The sequence below is a fragment of the Brachycentrus maculatus genome, unplaced genomic scaffold (assembly GCF_059751285.1).
Source record: "Brachycentrus maculatus isolate JH-2025_06_01 unplaced genomic scaffold, ASM5975128v1 h1tg000180l, whole genome shotgun sequence".
Classification (NCBI taxonomy): domain Eukaryota; kingdom Metazoa; phylum Arthropoda; class Insecta; order Trichoptera; family Brachycentridae; genus Brachycentrus; species Brachycentrus maculatus.
In genome coordinates this window covers 2,469,009-2,490,818 of record NW_028280931.1, presented here as the reverse complement: position 1 = coordinate 2,490,818, position 21,810 = coordinate 2,469,009, and the positions used below count along the sequence as shown (strand labels likewise).

Genomic DNA, 21,810 nt, shown 5'->3' with positions numbered 1-21,810 from the left:
CTCAATTGAGACGAAGCATCTATCATTTTTATAAGAAAGAAGATGGAAGTCTGAGCATTCCAGGACTTACGACCCGGCAAATGGTGATTGTTACACAAGTATATAAAATGATCATTTAAACCAGCCAAATGCCAGGTCGTATTTGGATGGCTTAAATGGTAATTTATTGTATATGAAACTGTGTCAGGAAGGTATAGATCATGGATGGCCAACATTTTCAGTAGCCGGGCCAGATTTTAGAAATGAGATCTCCTACGGGGCCATACAACAAAATTTATTTAATTATTCAAAGCAAATAAGATATTTATAATACATATTAGGTACTTTTTGCTTATTTGCATGTTTAGCCTCTTAATGCCATTTAATGTTAAACTTTTTCAAGATTAAAACGTTGCATATCAGGCATGTTGGTTTTTAAATTCCACAAAAAATAGTTCATAGTCCATCTGTCTTTAAAACTTCTCAGTTCTTCTGTTACTCCTCTCTTCTTTAGTCCAACGTCTTTACTACTTGACGCCATTATGGGTCTTGAAATTGTCAGGATAGTGAAATACTCCCATATTTGGGATATTATACGAACTACGCACGATGGAATGTTCTTTTAGCGGTTTTGTGTACACTAAATGAAAAAAATTGTGATTTGCTCTACGGGCCACAAGTAGACACCCGCGGGCCACGGGTTGGCCACCCTTGGTATAGATGTACTCACTTCTTACACAAGTACCAATTTGTAATAAAATCATGAATCTATAATTCTTTATTTGTTTATTGATTAATAATATTGCCTAGCAACGATGTTGTTATTATCAAGGTTTGATTTTATAAGAGTTGTGGATTGTATTGATTGCTGTCCAACAACAGTTTTATAATATTTATGTACATATTCTAAATTTTTTAATTGTGAGTGCAATAAATAAATTATTTGCTAGTAGGTGTAGGAATTTGAGATATATTTTGTATCGAGTTGATATGTTCATTTATATTAGCTCGATATGTTTTTTTTCCTTAATGTAAACAGGTATTTGTAAAGGCAATTAAAATCCTAACTTTTGCAGAACACATCAATATTTAATAAAAATAAATTGAGATAGTGTAAGCAACACTTTGGTTAAAAATATTATTAAATAAATCATTTATTATTATAACCCGTCAACCTGTTCATTTGTCTATTTTTGTTTGAAAAAAAACTACATCAAGCTCTGAATAAGTAACAAGATGTCCTGGAGTTTACCAAAATTGCCAGGGTACACTTTTTCCGACCCTACAAGAACAAGATTTGGTATCCCGAGGAAGTTCAACATTATAAATGGGTTTCCTATGCCCGTCATTGATATGAGAGGAGTTGGCGGTTTGCCGATGGATGCTGATGGTTCCAGATACTTAGATGTTACAGACACGTCTAGGTAAAATTGCATCAATTTACTAAAAACTGCCTTTCTGTTGAAGATGCATATATTTTAGTTAATATCCCTTGATCAAGAGACTTTAAATTTTCCATTGTTTTTATAAAAAACAGTCAAACCTGGATAGAAGAAAAACCTCTTAAAAGAGATGGTGAGCCATTAAGAGAGGCAGAGAGCCCTCTGTAAAAGAAACGCCTCCGCCTCCGTAGTGTAATGGTCAGCATGCTCGGCTACCATTCTGGAGGTCCCGGGTTCGATTCCCAGGGGAGGATCAAATAAATATAAGTGATTTTTTCACTCTAATATTTATTCAATATTACCCTGGACTGGTACCTGAAGTAGAGGGCTTATCACCTTTCCTTCATGTTGTAACGATCAAGATGGCACTGCTATGATGCAGTGCCCTATACACCATTGGGGTGCGGATAAGGGTTTGAATTAATGAAAAATGAAAAAGAAGCAAGGAAGTCATCAAAAAAAATCTCAGTCTTTTGACTCTTATATATTGTTTAGACCTACCTACCATACTTTAATACAAATTTCGTATTCCCTAGAAAAATTAAAGAAACGAAATTAATAAAAAAAATTAAGTACGTATGTGTAATCGAGGAAAAAATTACCTATGCATATTAATTTTTTCAAACATCACTGGCTACATAAATTGACATATTATGTTATAAAATAGTCCTTCAAATATGATGACCATTTTCCAACCAGAAAAAAATTCACATGATTAAAGTTGAGGTTTAGAGGGTGTGCAAGAGAGCCAACCATGAAATATCTTGAAAATATGGCCATTAGCTATTTGTCATACCTTATTTTTATGATTTAGATTATAATGTAGTACACAATTCATCATATGATGAGTCATTATTTCATTTTCATTTTCTAGATAATAATAACTCCACATAATAAAATACTTTATATTTTAATTTCCTTTTTTTAGCTATGATCCTTCCCTCACTTATGGCCGAGTAAAACAATTAGATTTTCCAGTTACATTACCAAATTGGGTTCACTACGACAAGAAGAAACTTAGCTTCCGTGGTTTTCTGAGGCAGTCTATATCAGAATCTCCCCTGGAGCATTTCAGAATACGACCTATTGTATTAATATATTACCTCGAAAATGATACCATAGCCGTAGCTGAACCTGCTATTGCGGTAATCAATTTGTAACATATGGTCCTCTATTCCGTCCAAAAGCTTGAAATAATATGATCAATCACACTAAATAATATTCTAATACATTGCCAGAGAGAACTGTTTGTTTACATTCCTTCCAGCATTCGGATGGTATAGAGTCCATTAAAAAAAATAATGACCATCTTGTATTTTTCATATATTTTTTAAACAAAAAATTTTTTAGAATTCGGGACTGTGGCAAGGCAAACTTGTGAAACGAGAAAAATTGCCGAAGAATGATGCCGGAGAGTACTGGCATTGGAAAGATTTGAATGTCGGTATTGACATACCAGTATTTGGTAAAGTTTTCCATTTGGTCAACTGTGATGATTTTACAAAGGTTTGTACTCACTAACTTGACTGTATTCCGTACTGGATGTTTTAAATCATCATGAGATGTAAATATTCTTTATTTTTTAACAAATATTAATATATACTTTTAGGAATTCTTGGAATCTCAAGGTATAGAACTAGCCGAAGAAGAAGAGATGCCTGACGACCCCTACACCGTTTCTCAACAGTTTCGTAAAATGCACGTGCCGAGAAAAGTTCCTAAAAAGAAAGACACTCTTAAAAGATTTCTTCAATATGATGGAAAAGTGCTCAAGTATGTCATACTTTAATATGTAGAAATAACAAAAACAGTTAATTTATCAAAATATTGTGCATTTCAATTTTATTTATTTTAGATTTGATTCTCTTTGGGATGATCGAGCGACTCAATATGGAGAAATCAGAGAGTGTCAAGTTTTCTACTATTTAGTTGATGATATGATTTCAATTAAGGTATCATTTTTTTAATTATTTATTGATTTAGCATTCACTTTGTGGAATAACATGATGATTTAAATATAAAATAAAAGTATTAGTTTTAGACCGCTATTTTGAGTTAATTAAAAAACACGACTAGTTTAGTAAACACAACTAGTTTATTGGTGAACACAACTAGTTTCGAGAACTATGGATAAAATACACACCCACAGATTACAAACTGTATAAATATTTCCTTCTATACCTTAAAGGTTACAGTATGGAAGTCATATTATTTATTAAAATTATGTTAATGGTACCAACGTATTGTTATGGTTTTTACGATAAAATTAAGAGACTTTTGTCCGATTTACAATTTCTTAACTTTATATTATAGATATATTAGATTCAAAATTACATAAGTGCTAGTAATATTAAAAAAGTGTTAATTTTCTAACACCTCCATTTTCAATTTCTTAAATAGTAGACCAAAAACAAATGATTATTGTATTTACTTGTAGGGATCTATTAATTTCTCAGAAATTTTGCAAATGTGGCTTCCAGACTTTCAGTTTTTCATTTATTCTATGTAGGGGTGGGGTTATATAAATTAACTTTTATTGAATGTGGAAATATTATGCGTTCTCCATTATTTTTTTAAGGAGTGCCATTCTGAAAATGATGGAAGGGATCCAGTATCTACACTGTTGAGGAAAATGCGAGTGCCGAGGAATTGGAAAGACAGAACGGGTAAGATTGCGTCTGGCAACTAACTTTCATATCATTTCAAAGAAGCAATCTCTAGTGTTTATACTTTAATTTCAGTGGATGCCCCCTTCATTGTACATGAACCGGTAGTAACTGATGCCATCGAGCAAGAGTTCTTCCGTCCGGGGGACTTGATTGTCGGCCAAACTGTCAATATACTCGGACGACCATTCATACTGTATGACTGTGACGAATTCACCCGGCGTTATTACAAGTAAGACTTAATTGTAAGCTTTGATAAATATTCTTTGTTATTCTCAGCTGGTTGTGTGTCTTTTTCTGATCTTTATCTACAATCAACAGAGCATAAGGCACTGCTTTGTATTTAACTTCTGTTGTTTTTATTATCTATAATGAAAAATTGTATGAAATCATTTTAGATATATTATTTATGCATTTTACTATTAACCTTTCTAGTAGTACAATATTTGATGTCCGAATTTCTTTGGGGAGTGGGTTTTTTAACATTAAATATGTATTTTTTTATATAAAATCTATGTATCATGAAGATAGAAATTATTTAAAAATAATTTAAATAAAAAATAAAGCTCACCGTCTCTAGGTTTTATTTTATGACAAGGTTAAATACAAATATCCACAGATGTAATTACTATACAAATAACATCATACCAACTGAGAGATAGACTTCGACGTTCATTAACTTCGGTACTCCTTTGAGGAAAATTTGCACCGACGTTCATTTACGTCCATACTCTCGGAAAGGTTAAATAGACCATGATTATTTGTTATAATTAACTAATTTTATTTATTTATTAATTCGCAATCTTTTTTAAACTTTAGACAGATTCTAAATATAGAACAACCCGGAAAGATTGACAAACCAGCTAATATCCATCCTTTCAAGGTAACATTACATAATCTTCTATATAAAACTTAAACTGATTCCAAAATTTATAATTTTGTGATTTTTCTCATGTATATTTTTATATTATATATTATATAATGCTGTAACGTTTTGACTGACTGAAATATACACACAAATGAATATTACATATATAGTATTAAAATAAAATCATTGTTTCATATTGTCCTATTATCGTGACATAATTAAGTCAATTATATTAATCCGTTGAACTTTCGTTAACATTCTACCATATTTCATCTTTAGCCAAAAGAACCCCAACGTGACAATTGTGAACTTGAAGAGCCAAACTTTGACTGGTTTATGGTAGAACCGCCACCCCAAGATGTAGTAATGATGGCACTAAATGCAAATAAGGTAACTCCAATCATAATAAACGTATTATTTGTAAATCAACACACTTTGGACGGGAAAGGTATTTCTACCCGTTCGGTCGATTGATGCTTAAGAATGGCAAGGGTATTTTTACCTCCTGCGCCAGCCTCATTTCAAAGTCAGAAAAGAAGACATTACATATTTAATGTTTTGATATGGATATTATGTACCAACCTTTGTTAAGGTGTTAACTATATATCTCTCACTCCTTTAAAGAACGTTATAAATCAAAGATCGACAATTTTCAGTTGTGCATGTTTTTGGAATGCTCAGAAAATGTACTATATCCCAGCAAAAGTGGCATATTTTTAACTTAATATTTACCTGCTACAGGGCAGAAAGTGTTGTTTTGCATTTTGAAGAAAAGGTATTGTTTAATTATTATAATACTTAATATTTTTCGTATGGAGAAAAAACCTTCAGGTTTTATCTAAAAAGATCTGTTGCACAGTAAAAAGTTCAATAAGTGGCTTGATATTTATTTTTAATACATTGCATTATATTTTTAAACTTTAAAAACATTCTCCTGAAAAATCAAGTTTTTTGATTTATGACGTTCTTTAAAGGAGTGAGCGAAATGTATACATAATTATCAAATCCCGCCGCCAGTGGTCTGCATGTGTAAAAAACACCCGTCCGAAATATGTTAATGTTTGTATGTACTTAAATGACAGGACTCGTGTACTTAATTCCTTTACTGGATGATTTCCATTTACAGAAGTTACGCTACCTGTGTGAGATGGTAGCAATGCACCCAGAGGACGAGGGGCGTATGTTCACTTTGGCGTATCACCTGTCCAGCGGGGCCATCAAAGTGGACGAAGTGGCATCCAGGAACTCGGGAAGGGCTGCCAAGTGCTTCAGCAGACTGACCAGAGTCAAGATACCAGGCTCCAATAGATACTACACTCCTGACATGTTTCACATTGGTATTGTCATTATTTTATTTCATAATAAATATTTATTTCTTAACCTAGCCGGATCTAATAGGGGGATTGAAATCCCTCTGATACTCGGTGATGCTCGCCGCGAGCGATGTTACGATGTTATGTTACGACAAAATGCTCCGGTCAGTCTCCACCTTAAGAGCTACTTACACCATATTTTTATCTTAAAAATAAATAAAGGAAAGTTTTATCTTTTTAATTTTAATAATTTCAAATCGTTAAATATTTCAAAATATTGTTTTTGACAAAAAGCATAATCATACAGTACCGCGACATCTTAAGGTGGGGACTGACTGGAGCATTTCCCCGTAACATCGTTCGTGGCAAGCATCTGAAACTATGGATGGAGCGCTCGGCTCGCTGTACTGACTATACGAATGCTTGCATCGTGACGTGTTACGTTGCAACGATATTGCTCCTTTTATTTATTTTTTTAATTACCTAACGTCCAAGTGTCTCTGAAATCTAGCTACGGCTTATGCAACACCGCTTATCATGTCCCTACTCAGGCTTCAACTTTATAAGTTTCATAGCCTATGCCTATCATGAGTGGATTTACTCTTTATGTTTAAAGTTACTATAATTTCATGTAATTCATGAGTGAAATTTCTAGGCAAAAACACTCGCAACGAAATCGCTCCGGTCAGTCCCTACCATTATATATCGGCACATAATTCTTTTATTTGCTAGCAACACGTTGGTTCTTTCACTGTAGTAAATGTGGTATTACCATAATGAGAGAGCGAGACAACTAGATTCTAGGCTTTTGTTTGATCCGATTTCCGGCCTTCGCATGTCGGATGGCTGCCGTCAGTTGGCGCGTTGGAACAGACGTGGCATCTATGACTCAGCTGGCGGCGAGTTATTATTTGCTGCGAGTTATGTACTATAGTTTCCATACAAATATGAACTGGGGTCTTTTATCACGTGTAAGTTTTGGATGTTCATTATAGGAAAGGTTAAATATGAATTAAACTTTTAGTTACTAAATACTTTTTATGGTTATTCTGTACATTATTCCCTTCTTCTGATGTTTTAAATTTTCATTACCATCTAATGTTTCATCTTCAAATTTCAGTACTATATAACCCTTGGCTACTCGGAAAAGGAAATAATATGAGAATTAACCCAAAAAAGGATTTTCTTTGTAACCTGCTAGTCTTCATAATCTATAGCCTATCCGTTCCGATATTAACATGCACAATGCTGCTTCTTTCAAACATCTTGCTATATTTTACATTTATCAATATTTTTTTATTACAAGATATGATGTCTTCCAGACCACCATTATGTTATTTTCTCCTTATTGACCAATATCTATTTTTATTACTTGAAGATTTTAACATTGTTTTTTTGCCAGGTGCCATTGTCGTAGTGAATCAACACAAATTCCGCATTGTTGGTGCCGACTTGTTTGTGTACAGGTACATGCAGGAAAATCAAGAGAAATTTCCGCAGCACGTTATTGACAGCCTTCGCAATTATCACCTCTTGCAAGGAAACTTAAAGCATGATTTACAGGTGATGGCAAATATATTAAATTCTCTAACTACGTGCTTTAGGACAAATGTTACTTGTGAAAAAAATGTATAGAAATTTCCATTAAGTGGTTAATCGAAAAAAAATCAAAAATGAGTATGTTGGCTACTGAGTTGTGAATACTTGCTGATTTGTTTTTTTATTTTTAAATACTGGTTGGGTAAAAAATTCTCCCTGCCTGTTGCGTACAAGGATTTATAGCATATTCTGTTTATATATCTTAAAAATAATAGTGAATGAGGTTAATCCCAAGAAACGATACAAATATTTCATATCAATCAAGATTAATTTATTTGTCTTACTCTTCCTGTCATATTTTCTAAATAAAACACCACTAAACGTGATAGATCTTTATTCTCTATTGCTTCGTACATTTTTATCTTCTACTTACCTTTTTTCACACATTCTGTTACTAATTTAAATCTTTATTCTTCAAAAATTATTATTTTTCTTCTTCTTTAAACCCTTATTCGCACCCCAGTGGTGCATAGGGCACTGCGTTATATAAACGCAGTGTTATCTTGATCTTTTACACATGAAGGAAAGGTGATCAGCCCTTTGCTTTAGGTACCAGTCCAGGGTAATATTGAATAAATATTACAGTGAAAAAATTACTTATATTTATTTTACCCCCCTTGGGAATCGAACCCGGGACCTCCAGAACGGTAGCCGAGCGTGCTGACCATTACACTACGGAGGCGGACAAAAATTAAACATATCTATACTAAATGAGGGACATATTGTGATGGTCATTTGTTTACTGTTATTATTAATCATTCCAGGATGCCACAGTCAACCTACTGAATAAGACGATAGTGGAACCAGAGCCCGTGGTGAGCTCAGAGCTTGACACCTGTTTGCAGGGTTTGGATGCCATTCCTAAACCAGCCCCTCCATATGAGGTGCCCACTGTGGAGTACAGGGAATGCAAGGAATATGAACCAAGCCCTAGGTAAGACCACCACGCAGTAGTAACAAAATCATCTTCACGATCTCGACATGTAGTCACCCGTTCACTTCATACCTTTAGACAGTTTTTACTTAACCACTCACGCAACTCCTATGAGAATTATGACATCTCTTCATTGTCAGCAGGGAAGATTCTTTTACATTTTAAAATGTCATATTATCTATCTCTATCAAGTGAGTGACTGTTGAGTCACACGCTTACAGTGTGTAATTGTGTCGCTTACTTAAAAATCAGCCAGATCCAATTTTATGAGATTTTAAAATAAATACTCTTATCGGAATGCCAATTGTAGGTTTTGTTGTTTAAAATATTTATATACTTCAAAACCCTGCTAAAAAATACTTAAAAACAGCATTGTATTTCAAATGCCTCTATATTCATGGAACTTGCCTTCTGACCCGTATCGGCCAATCAGAGAGCGAGGATAGGTCAAAAATTCAGATGACGTATTATTGGTTGTCTTGTATTTTTTTTAAATACTGAAAAAATAAAAAAAATGGGAAAATTCTCATTTTATAATATTTTATCTAAAGATAGACAAATCTTTAAAACATAAACGTTACCCGGATAATTTTGCATTTTTTGTAAAATCAACAAAAATGGATCTGGTGGATTTTGAAAGTAGGCGACACAATTCATTCATTGACTGATTCAATCTATGACTGGCTACCCTCCGTTCATAAAAGCCTCAGATATGCAGCCATACTACACGGCCTGTTCATAAAGGTGTTCACAAGAGACATGCAATTAAATAAATTGTCTCATTGATTAATTTGGCAAACACTTTGTGGTATAATCTATCCATTTTTAATTTACGTTTTACTCAGTTAATACCACTATTTCTAAAACCTTTCTTTCACCGTATGTTATCATACGGTGTTTCAAAATAAGGCGGAATGCATCGAAACACGTGTCACAATAGATTTTAAGATATAGTTATATTTATTAAGTAAAACTTAAATTAAAAATAAGTAAATTGTCGTTAGTTCAGATTGATGTAGAAACAAAACCTGGTCATTAAGTAAATACTGCCTGAAACCTACCAGTTTGAAAATTTATATTGCACAACTTGATAATAAATTATACCATGTCAGGATGATGTATTAGACAATGTTTTCTTTACAGGAATCCTTGCACAAGTCTACCTTTATCACTACAAGGCCTCAGTCTGAATAGTCCCAAAGAACAGTCCATAGTCTGTTTCACAGGGCCAAAGCTACCTTCACGTGATGGGACCAACTCCGCAAGCTCGGTAAGCATTGTAATAACATTATTCATTCAAACCCTCACCCCCACCCGATGGCGCATAAGGCACTGCATCATATAAACGCAGTGTAATCTTGATTGTAAACACATGAAGGAAAGGTATCAGCCCTCCGCTTCAGGTACCAGTCCAGGGTAATATTGAATAAATATTAGAGTGAAATCACTTGTATTTATTTGACCTCCCCCCCCTGGGAATCGAACCCGGGACCTCCAGTACAGTAGCTGAGCGTACCGACCATTACACTGTGGAGGCGGACAATGTGCTCGGCAATGATCAAGACTTTCTTGTACCTTACATGCATATCATTTTCTCTAGTGATTTAGCGTATATAATAAATATGTTTAAATTACTAAATAAAACAATATGTATGTATGTAAAGTGATGGTCTTTTTAGATTAGAAGTCTTTTTTAGATTTTTTTTTCATTTCTTTACTTACTCCAGTCTTAATCTCACTTTTTGTCGCATACATCATTCTCCATTGACTGCCCCCTTATTTCACATTAGCCTCAAAATCAAAAACAATTAAATATTGTATGTGAATTTACAGGCCAGCATACCAAGGAGTGCGGATGTAAGGGAACACTCTGCTTCGAAGCAGGACTCGTGTGGCGCCATTAAAAAAACTGTCACGTTTGCAGAATCTCCAAAGGGATATTGAAATAGTTTTGCATATCTTTCTATTACTTAATATTTAACTTGTCAGCGAGTGAGTTCTTGCAAACTTCGAAAGTAATATAAAAACATCCTTACTCTCTAGACAGTGAATAATATTTTACTCAAAGCTCTATGCCTTTTTCTGTGTTATGTGAAATAAAACAAGTAAATTGTGTTAATAGGGTTTTATTAACATTTTTGTTTTAACTTATGACAATAAGGAGATGTTTAGAAGCGGAGCTTCTGGAAGAACCATTTGTTCTTGCCACTCTTGTACCTTTCTTCAAACTTGACGCGGGTGGCAAAACGCAACTTCTTCTTTTTGATGGGATCCTTCAGGTCCTTGGCTGTGATCTTCTGGTCCACGTGCTCCACTGTGTAGCGGGTGGGCATCAAGTGGTTGTAGTTGATGACCTGAAATAAACAACATTATTAATCACCATACAATAAACCATACTTTACTCTTTTCTTGAATGTTTTTCGCAGATACTTTGTGACACATTCTATAAACTTTATAAAATTAAACAACTTTGTTTTAACCACTTTTTATTATTAGTAAACTTTAACCTACCGGTTTCGACAGGAACCTTGTCATTATCAGGGTTTATTAAATTCTAAAACATTAAAATACTCATTATTAATTACATTCCTTTACCAAAAACTTCCACACACTCAAGTTTTTGGTAAAGGAATGTAATTAATAATGAGTATTTTAATGTTTTAGAATTTAATAAACCCTGATAATGACAAGGTTCCTGTCGAAACCGGTAGGTTAAAGTTTACTAATAATAAAAAGTGGTTAAAACAAAGTTGTTTAATTTTATAAAGTTCATACTTAACACACTTAGGACGGGAAAGGTATTTCTACCCGTTTAGTCGATTGATGCTTTAGGACGGGAAGGGTGTTTTTACCTACTGCGCTGGCCTTAGTTTAAAATCACAAAAGACGGAATTATTTAAATGTTTTTATTGGAATATTAGGTACCGATCTCATTGTTGAGATCTAAACTAAGTGTACATAATTATTAAATCCCGTCGCCAGCGATCCGCAGGCGTAAAAAACACCGATCCGAAATGTGTTAAGATTAGGACATGTCTTCCTCGATTTTTAGTATAATAACTAATTTAATCAAAGAAAGATTATAAACATTTGTAAAAAGTAACATAATGGAAAAAGGTTAATCCATTACTGCAGCAGTCAGGGAACCTTTTTAAATATTACTCCAAAGTATCTTTGCGTAAGTCGATACTATCCAGTCAGGGAACATTTTTAACTATTACTCCAAAGTATCTTTGCGAAAGTCGATACTATCTCCTCCCCCCATTTTGAAAAGACAATGTATATGTAACATGACAACATTGATGTCAAGGAGTGGGGAATGATGTCAGCCAATGGATACCCGCCATGTTGCCTGGAGCATGTGTACTGGAAAACAATCATTGGCAACCCGCACTTCTTTCCTGGACCGAGACCAATGTAGATCATACATAAAATCGTATCGCGCTTATATTGGGAATAAACCTTGTGTTACAAACCATTGAGTATTTTTACTGACAAGCACGACGGCCGTTAGATATATTTTATATAAACACTATTTATTGAATTAATTTACACGGAAAATAAAAAAAGGTTACATGAAAATACCAAGTAGGTATGTTATAGACAAACAAAATAAAATTCTCAAATTGGATCAAACAAAAATTCAGGTTTTCAGGTTTCCTTTTGAGTTTTTGGAGAAATAATGTCGCTTCATGTTTGATACAATTACTTTAAAATTGGGACTTTTTGATATAAAAGCAATTTGAATACAGGGGTTTAATCGATTTCTATTTTTCGTTTTTGTGTTCATTAGAGTGGAAAAGCCTTGTTCACAAAGGTAGGTTGTTGCAAATGGCAGCAACTTTTTAACCGCCTCCTCATGTGGAATTTTGAATGCCTTCGCAGCTTCTGACAACCAAAAAGATGACAGATTTGATTTGAAATTAACGCGCGTCTCTTACTATTAACACGTTTATGTAATAGGATACTAGAAAAAACACCTTATTACCCCAAAAAAATCATTTACCCCGGCTTCGAAAACAAATTAAAATGTTATAACAGTCGCATCCAATTATAATATACCTTACTGGTGACTAAACATATTAAATGAAAATAATAATTTGCAAATTCATTTTCAAATCACAATCTCTACTTCAGAAAGCAGATCAGAGCCAAACCTCGAGGCAATGCTATCAAAAAACACAAACAAACCATCTTTGCACTTTTTCATGGTTTATTATCCGACAATTAAGACACAAAGGGCATTTAATAAAGTTTATCAAATTATTTTTTGACATCTCATCAAAGATGAAGAAGAATATGGAAGTCTGGGCATTTACGGGGCTGACGACCACCATAGGCTGGTTTAAGTGATCACTTTACACACGTGTAACATTCACCAATTCTACCCATTATTGACAACCACACTACTCAAATTCTTGGAAGTTCTATATATATGAACCAATTTAGAAACCTTGTTCATGAATCACTAGAACTTCACTAGAGACATCTATTGGTGAGATGTAAAGAAGCTTTTTATTAAGCAGAAACTCTTATATTAGACACACTCAAAATGTTGTAAAAGTTTATCAACATTATTATGTTGTAACTGACACATATTCCTTAATGGTGATAGTACCATGGTGTTTTTTTCTTCCTTTATTAACGGTATGTAGCCAATTTGTACGTAATATATTACATGTTGTATACTTTATGATAGAATAATGTTTTCCCTTTTTAAGTATATATCATTGGATCAAAAAAGTACTTATCTAAACAAGGATGAACATATAAAAAAACAAGTAATTATGGATAAGCCTGAAATATTGTAATTATTATTGCTTAAAAGTTAGGAAGTGACATATTCCAGATATCGGTATGGTCCGCGAAATCATTGCCGTGGAAATGAAATCATTCGGTGTATAGGAGTATTGAATCCAGACACAGTCCGTATTGTAAACAAACTTTAAAAATAACGATTATTCTCTTATGACTTTTCCGTAGATTTGTCACCAAATGACAAATGCACTGCAATTTTAAAACAGTGAACCCTTTAAGCATTAAAATAATTTGTTTCTTTATAACTTTTCACAGATTCCTCCAATAAACACCAAATGACTAATGCGCTGTTATTTTAAAACATTGAAACTTTAAAGCGGTAACATAATTATTTTCTTTATGATTGTCAGTAACTGTCAATCTTTCCGATTGAAAAGAATTATATTAGATTCTCCCCTGAAGACCAACAAGAAATAAAAAGCTGAGAAACTGTCCCAAAACACATTACTTATCTCTAGGTTTTCGCCAGCAATAAAACCAAATAAATTTAAGAAATTTGATAAATATTTCACAACAATAAAGCAGATCCAGACACTTAAGATCACGGAACATAAATTCACTGAATCAATTACAAAATTAACCTAAAAGTGGCACGTACCTTGATGAAGGGCTTGATCTTGGACCTCTTCTCGACCTTCTTTTTGCCCAATCTCTTGTGTACTTTCAAGGGGTACCTATCAATACCGGCAACAATAGCGTGGCCGTACTGTTTTTCTGAAGATCCGTCGTCACAGGTCTTCATGACGATAGCTTTACGCCCAGCGTATCGTCCGCTCAATACGAGCACCACTTTACCAACTTTCATAATCTTCCCCATTTTGGAGCTGAAACAAACAAAAATATGTAGAAGCTGTTTAAACCGTAACACTAGTTATCTTTTATTATTTTTTAGTTCACTGTGTGCATGTCAATATAACCCAATTTTGACACATCCATGGCGATAACATTGAAAGGTTCGAGTGACATCCGAGGCACAAATAACTACACGGGCATTTCGAATAAAAGACAAAACATTGGGATAAACCTTTGAACAGCGAATAACCGCAATATTTACTGTGATTAATTCCGATTATTTATAAAATGTCAGAAGGCATACTCACGGATTTAGCGGTACACCGGAAAAGAACTGATCAGGGTTGCCAAATAATAAAAATGTAAAAATGTATCGAGGTAGCAAAATAAAAGTACTTACCTGACGCTTGTTTTATTGGGGAGATTCGGCCAACTATATGTATGTGCATATAATATTTAAATATAAAATCTCATATAATAACATAATAAAGGTAATAAAATAATTTCACATAAATAATTAGTAGTCCGTGAGCACGTTCTTCTTGGCAAACTTATTATTTTTGAAATTATTTTGTGTAAAATTTTAAAATGAATTTATAAATGTGACCATCTAAATATATTACGATGGATGGATGATGTCATAATTATAAAACAACATTTTTGTTCTCCAGAATGCACTTGATACATATTTTGATGACTCTTACGCGGCATAAATTTGTAATCAATAACTACATTTCACTTTTTACATAACATAATAAACCATTTTATATTTATTGATGAAGTCATTATGCTTGCAGACAGGGTACTTGAGAAATATATCCGAATATTTGTATTAGATACTGATTTAGCATTTATATCAGAATAAGGTAAAAAGCCTTACAAAAATTTAAAAGTTATATTAGGTTACGCATAGGCTTTGCCTATATGGGATAATTAAAATGTAAATAAATAATAAGGGTGAATGTAATTTGAAGTTCATTTAGAAGTTATTTCCAAATTCCATTTCTAACAGTCATCTTTGTTTATTTTGTACTTCTTTTCTTTTTATTGACGCTGAAAAGCACTTGTAGAGGAATTCTGACAACAACAAAAAAACGATTGAACAAAATGCGCAGAGCCAACAAAAGTTGTAAATACATTTTGTGGAAAAAATGTATGTTGAACACAAATAAAAAGTCTATTGATAGTTATAAATATCTTATATTTCTGTAATATATTAACAATTTTGTAAAAATACTTCTAAGTACAATGAATAAAATAAATTAAGGGCACACATACATTTTACTGGAAACATGTTCATAATATTCATATGATATTTTATTTAGAATCTAACTTCCTAATCTGTCTGTTAATAAATATGCATTGTGTATGTTTATTTTCATGTAACAGTTCTTAGTTCATGAAGTGTAAGGATTTCAGTCTCAGGTATTTAATTTAAGTTTAGAAAATTGGCACCTCAAGTCATTTTCTGGTGCTTTTATTATATATTATGAGAAGGATTCAAGGCTAATAAAATATTTAATCTATCATGTTGAGAAACACCTTAGACACTACATCATTTTCCATGATACGCTACAAAAGATTATAGTACAATCAAAATCAGGATAAGACATTATTAGTGTATTATGCAGTATTTCCCTCAACTCTCAGAGGTTATATTCAGCAAACATACTCCTGATAACGGAATCATGAATAATGAGACTAGAAGCCGATATATACTCTTAATCCTAGAGATAAGAGTGGTCCCTTGGCAAAGAAAGAATAGCAATTGACTCAAGGGGGCTTGCAATTTATTTGGAAAGGTTTTGTCGCTGCACACTAATTGCCTTAGCATCATATCAATATTACCTTAACTGTAGTCACCCCTTACATGGAGTTCTATAATATAGGGACGCAGTTATCAGGAACCTTGTCACCAACAAGCTAGTGGACAGCGTACAGTATGTAGTCAACTCGTCATCAGATTTATATCTCCCAATAGCCATCCCAAAGCCGTATTTCCCTGGCATGGAAGGTCTGTGGTCCCTGCCCATCTTTCTGAATATTTTCTAATACTCTTGTTCTTCCCATTTTATTGCACTTAATCAAGTGCTGTGATGCCATCTCAGACTATGTTAACTGAGACATAACTGTGCCTTCTCCTTCATGATTGACTGCAAACTAAATTTCATTGGACGAACGCTCATTGCCGATGAGTCGTAACTATTCCGGCAGGTCATAAGTAAGAAGTAGTGATGGTGTAATACTGATATGGTGCCAAGGCTATATGTGTGAGATATTGATATATTTTTTTTACTATCTCTTGTCGGTTAATGAGGGCTTTCTGTATATATTACAACATTTTTAAAACAAACATATTAATATTTTTTCCTGATGCTTTTATGGATGTGACATCTCTTTTGCAGAGTATTTTAAAGTTCATTTTAATTAGAACCAAATGAATGTACGTACATATGTATATAAATAATATTAATGTTCAAGGAATCAATTCAGTAGAATAAACTGCATTCCAAAATTCACAAGATAAAAAATAAGAATAAATGTAAATGTAGTACTCTTAGTATGTATTATTTTCAAAATCACAATACAATTTAATATGCAGTACATAGATTTTTTTACATCTTATTAATTTCTTGCAACACAAAATACTATGTATTACTATTCTGAATATACATTTTATACAATGTTATCTTTTTATGTAAACAATAATAATTGTTGATAATTAGATATAAAAAAATATGTTGAAGTGTCTAAAGAATGAAGACAAATATGTAGGAAATGTAAATGAGTCAATACTGCAAACATAATGTTGCAAACATAACATAAATCCTGCGTCCATATGAAAATTGTAGCCTATCCCTGAATATGGAAGTGTTCCTCGCCAGGCTACAATATAAGTCCACACTTGCAGTATTATTTAAAAAAAAGTATGCTCACATTATTTCAGAGGAAAAATGGCAATCATTTGTTTTTTTTTTTTTAAACACAGAAGAGAGAATTATACTTATAAACCATTTTTGTATTATTAAATATTATGTACATATATTCAAATGATATGTTACAATATTTACAAACTACATGTTATATCAATAAATACAAATACATAAAATGTCACACCAATAAACCTTTAGACATTCATTTAGAATATGAAACACATTTAAATATTATAATAAAAAGGTGAATAATTTAACACATCAAATTGAGAAGTATGCAATTCCTAAATTTAAAATAGATGATTAATAATAAAACATTAAGATGTATAAAGAATGATTATAGGGCCTTATTCCAAACCAAGTTAAATTAAATACTTTTAAATACATAAATTAACATACATTTTTAAGATATTTGGTGCAGCCGACACACATCTGTGCCACAAATGTGTCTGATATGTGACTTTCGCAGGTGTGATTTAAGGGGATGCTTAGGTTTCAAAGTAAATTTTTCGAAACTGACTATTCAGATTGTAATGAATGATGCCTTAAAACACTATTTTCACTATATGTATATTAAAAAAATCATAATATATAAAGCTTACTACAGCACTGTGGCATTTCAGTAATTTGTGCTCAATTTGAAGAAAATAAGCATTGTATAATTTTATAGCAGAGTTTGGCACTCACATTCGACACATTTTTTTTTTCTAAGTGAAAATGAAATACATATTATTACCATCATATTGGTAATATTTATTTTCAAAATGTTTTTATTGTTGCTTTTTCTAATATTCGTTAAAAGTTTTAAAATCTTTTTTGTTTCCTTTTCTTCTCAACACTTCCAACCATACATATATATATTTTTCAATGAACTACTTTTTAAAATATTTAAATAACCAACGTAGAATTACACCAATTGTCATTCTGGATTTTGTTGTTGATTTGTTGTGATTGAATTCATTTTATGTTTTGAATATTGAAAGCATTAACTTTGTGGATCATATTGATATATTATTTCGAGAAATAAAAATACTTTGTGTTCTGATCCACTCACATTTTTATTAACCAACTAGTTTCGGCAACAACCTGTTGCCCTCTTCAGGGTTACATTTATTACTAGTAATAAATGTACGAGTAATAAATGTAACCCTGAAGAGGGCAACAGGTTGTTGCCGAAACTAGTTGGTTAATAAAAATGTGAGTGGATCAGAACACAAAGTATTTTATTTCTCGAAATAATGAATTCATTTTAATTTACATCGGAGAAACCGACTAATCGGTGTTTGGTCGTTGACAGTTGGCAGCGAAAAGCCGACTAGTTGGCTTTTGGTAGTTAATGTGCTGATGATGGTACAATGCTGAGGCATTAGACGTGCTGTGTAACCTTAAGACTGCATTCAAAGATCATTTTGGAACGTTTTCGATCAAAGCTTAGTTTGGAATGAAGCTTAATTATAAACGTATGAGAAGGTGGATTGAATGTTCTAATTCCATGGCGTAAAAATAGAAAAAAGATTTATTATATGTAATCAAAGAAAATAAATTGAACAATTTACTAAAATTAGTAAGAGATCAGAAGAAACTATGTATTTTAAATAATAATTATACTACGTCAAAAAAATACAAAACACACATTCTACTTTTTAGAAAATAAGTTTTGTTAATGTCTATATTTCTCTCACTCAAGAAAATAATTAAAAATTCAAATTCTCAATTGCATATCTGTGTCCCTTTCATACCTCTCTCTATCTCAGTAATAAGATAAAAACTCGATCTAATTGTACAACAGGCTTAGAAATCTGAAAAAGTTATATTGTGTTTTATATATATTGGAGTATGCTAATTTCAGGACAATGTGAATTCAAATTCAGAACATAGATGTACATGTGGATGAGAGATGTATAGGCAACACTGTGGGCCTTTTTCTAGCACATTTAATATTATGTATCAATTTAAGGTTGGCAACACTGGGCAACCATCTTTTTCTGACAAAGAGTTTTCCATTTTCCATTAGGGTACTTTAAAAAAAAAGCTCAATGGAAGATCATGGTCCCTTTTATGGATCGATATTTGTTTTGTGATGATTTCTTTAGAGACTAGTCATCATATTATGTCAAGTTAGGTATTGAATCTCCACTCTGAAGTGAGTGATTTATGAATAACAAATAAGAGACAATTTTTTTAAAATAACAGATTCAAAATATAATTTTGGTATAAATAAGTATTTCTAAAATATTCCATAGTTACCATTATGCACCTTCAAATTTCGATGTGAATGATCACTGCCATAATTAATAAGAAAATAAATATTTTAGCTATGGTATAAAAGAGGTAATGAATACAAAACTTACCTCTAACATAAATTTCTTAGATGCATTGATAAATGCATTTGGGTTCTTCATACTAAAACTGCATTTGTCAGAAGTATTTGTTATTATTATTATACATATAAATTCGGTTGATTTTAAAAACATAACATCGAACTACTAATTACCAATGATGAGATGAAGCAAGTGAAAATAATTCAGTTATTGGATTTATCTGTTCATTTGAATAATATTCCATTGTTAAAACATTATCTGAATGAATTCTAATGATTCTAGTACTAGTTCTCGACAAAAGAATATGTAACCCTCTCCATATCATTCATCGATCACTTTGTGTAACACCACTTGGAAAGGGTTTTTTAATGTTTAACTGCTGAGGTGGGTAAAAATGTTAAATTATTCTCTTCCCTCCCGCATGACACACACGTACCTCCTAGTACCTTGAGTTTAGTTGCAATGAGGCTGTGAACGGCTGTGCACGTGTTTGCATATGCGATTTCAGTAAGTAAATTCTTTTTGAAATTTTTCGTGGGCCTCTCTGACCCCACCTCAGTAGTTACGTAACTTTTTTGTAAAAAAGTTTTGTTTTAGTTTTATTTTTTTGTTGCTTCAGTTTGGAAACTTTTACAATATGGAATCTAGTACGATGTTCGGGAGAGAATGGTCTATCGGTAATAATAATAACCAACATGTAGCGAAAAATACAAGAACCGTAGTGCCAGGAAACAAGGATTTTGAGACAGCCGTGATGTAAATAAAGCTAATTGTTAAACACTAAACCCTAAAAAAAGTAAAGATTTTTAAATATAAGCAAATATATATACGGGCCCCTGAGGCCCCCACGTCAGTGGTTACGTGAAATTAAACCCACCTCAGTAGCTAAAGGTTAATGCCAATTAAAACTTTGTTTTGAAGCGGTATTACACAAAGTGAACGATGAATGATAAGAAGAGTTTTTACCATACCACATAGTTGATAATGCTTTTGCATTATTAATCTCCGTGATCACTTAAACCAGCCTACGACGGGTCGTAAGCCCACCAAATACCCAGATTTCCACATTGTTCTTCATGGTGGATAAACCCAGATTTGTGAACAAGGATTTTGATACACTCAAAATTTCATGTACATATGTTTATACCTTTTTCTTGAACTTAAATGGAATTTTTCAGTAGACTGTATAAGCATAATAAGTTAGATATTTCAATGGCGATGTTTTCTTTAAGTATTCTTGGATCAATTTTGACTCATATATTGCTCACTACTTTCAAGAACGCCATAAATAAAAAAATCGTCAATTTTCAATTGTGTATATTTTCGGAATGCCCAGAAAATGTAATATATCCCAGCAAAAGCGGCATATTTTTAACTTAATATTTACCCGCTATAGGGCAGAAAGTGTTTTTTTGCATTTTGAAGAAAAGGTATTGTTTAATTATTTTTTTAAATCTACTAAATATTTTTCAAATGGAGAAAAAACCTTCAGGTTTTACCTAAAAAGATCTGTTGCACAGTAAAAAGTTCAATAAGTGGCTTGATATTTACTTTTAATACACTATTATATTTTTAAAGTTTAATAATGATCTCCAACATTAAGACAAGATTTATGTGACACAATTATGTTTGATCTGGAAATGATTCCTCTTATCCAATTTGCAGCAAATGCTAACAATAAAAAAAACAGGCTCACGAAATTACTTACCTCTGACATTTTTAGAAATAACTAAGCAAAGGAAAATTAAATACCTACCTTAAATAGCAACCAAAATATGAAATGGAATTTTACAAAACTTTTTTTATTTGATTCCATTTTGACCAGGTTAGTTTTTATTGTAAAAAATTAAGCTTTTGTAAAACTCCTGAATGGAAATTGGTGGAGAATTGAAATGAATATCTCATATAGAATTCAATTTTGCAATATAAATGATTAGTTGTCTCAGACGCAATTTTGAAGCTTAACAGCGTATTAATTCCAAAGTATTTGGTAAATGAGAGATGTCATCCTAAATGTTGACATAGACAATGGTGAAAATAGGCAATTTTCTACACTTAAGGCTGAAGCTGTAAATGAATAAAATCAACGTAATTATTTATGTTTAAAAAAGAGACATTGTCATTATAAGTAAATTTTTTATGGAG

General features: G+C 32.4%; 2 protein-coding genes across 4 annotated transcripts; one reads left to right on the top strand and one right to left on the bottom strand.

The window, feature by feature from the left end:
* Positions 1-800: 800 nt before the first annotated feature.
* Positions 801-10,916, top strand: LOC148308009 (EF-hand domain-containing protein 1-like). 2 transcript variants are annotated; one of them, XM_088262501.1, is made up of 15 exons: positions 801-900; positions 1,198-1,403; positions 2,350-2,566; positions 2,772-2,927; positions 3,031-3,194; positions 3,277-3,373; positions 4,000-4,087; positions 4,163-4,319; positions 4,907-4,970; positions 5,235-5,345; positions 6,082-6,292; positions 7,671-7,831; positions 8,632-8,801; positions 9,945-10,071; positions 10,635-10,916. In XM_088262501.1, exons 2-15 carry the CDS (start codon positions 1,216-1,218, stop codon positions 10,743-10,745), a joined length of 2,022 nt encoding a protein of 673 aa, XP_088118627.1. In that variant the 5' UTR covers positions 801-900; positions 1,198-1,215; the 3' UTR covers positions 10,746-10,916. The 2 variants fall into 2 exon arrangements, with proteins under 2 accessions (XP_088118627.1, XP_088118626.1); XM_088262500.1 differs by having other exon boundaries at positions 840-900; positions 1,056-1,403.
* RpL27 (ribosomal protein L27) lies at positions 10,912-14,747 on the bottom strand. 2 transcript variants are annotated; one of them, XM_088262503.1, is made up of 3 exons: positions 14,720-14,747; positions 14,218-14,443; positions 10,912-11,155 (listed from the first exon to the last, which is right to left on the bottom strand). In XM_088262503.1, the coding sequence occupies exons 2-3, from the start codon at positions 14,434-14,436 to the stop codon at positions 10,970-10,972; spliced, it is 405 nt and encodes a 134-aa protein (XP_088118629.1). In that variant the 5' UTR covers positions 14,437-14,443; positions 14,720-14,747; the 3' UTR covers positions 10,912-10,969. The 2 variants fall into 2 exon arrangements, with proteins under 2 accessions (XP_088118629.1, XP_088118630.1); XM_088262504.1 differs by having other exon boundaries at positions 14,644-14,743.
* Positions 14,748-21,810: the final 7,063 nt, after the last annotated feature.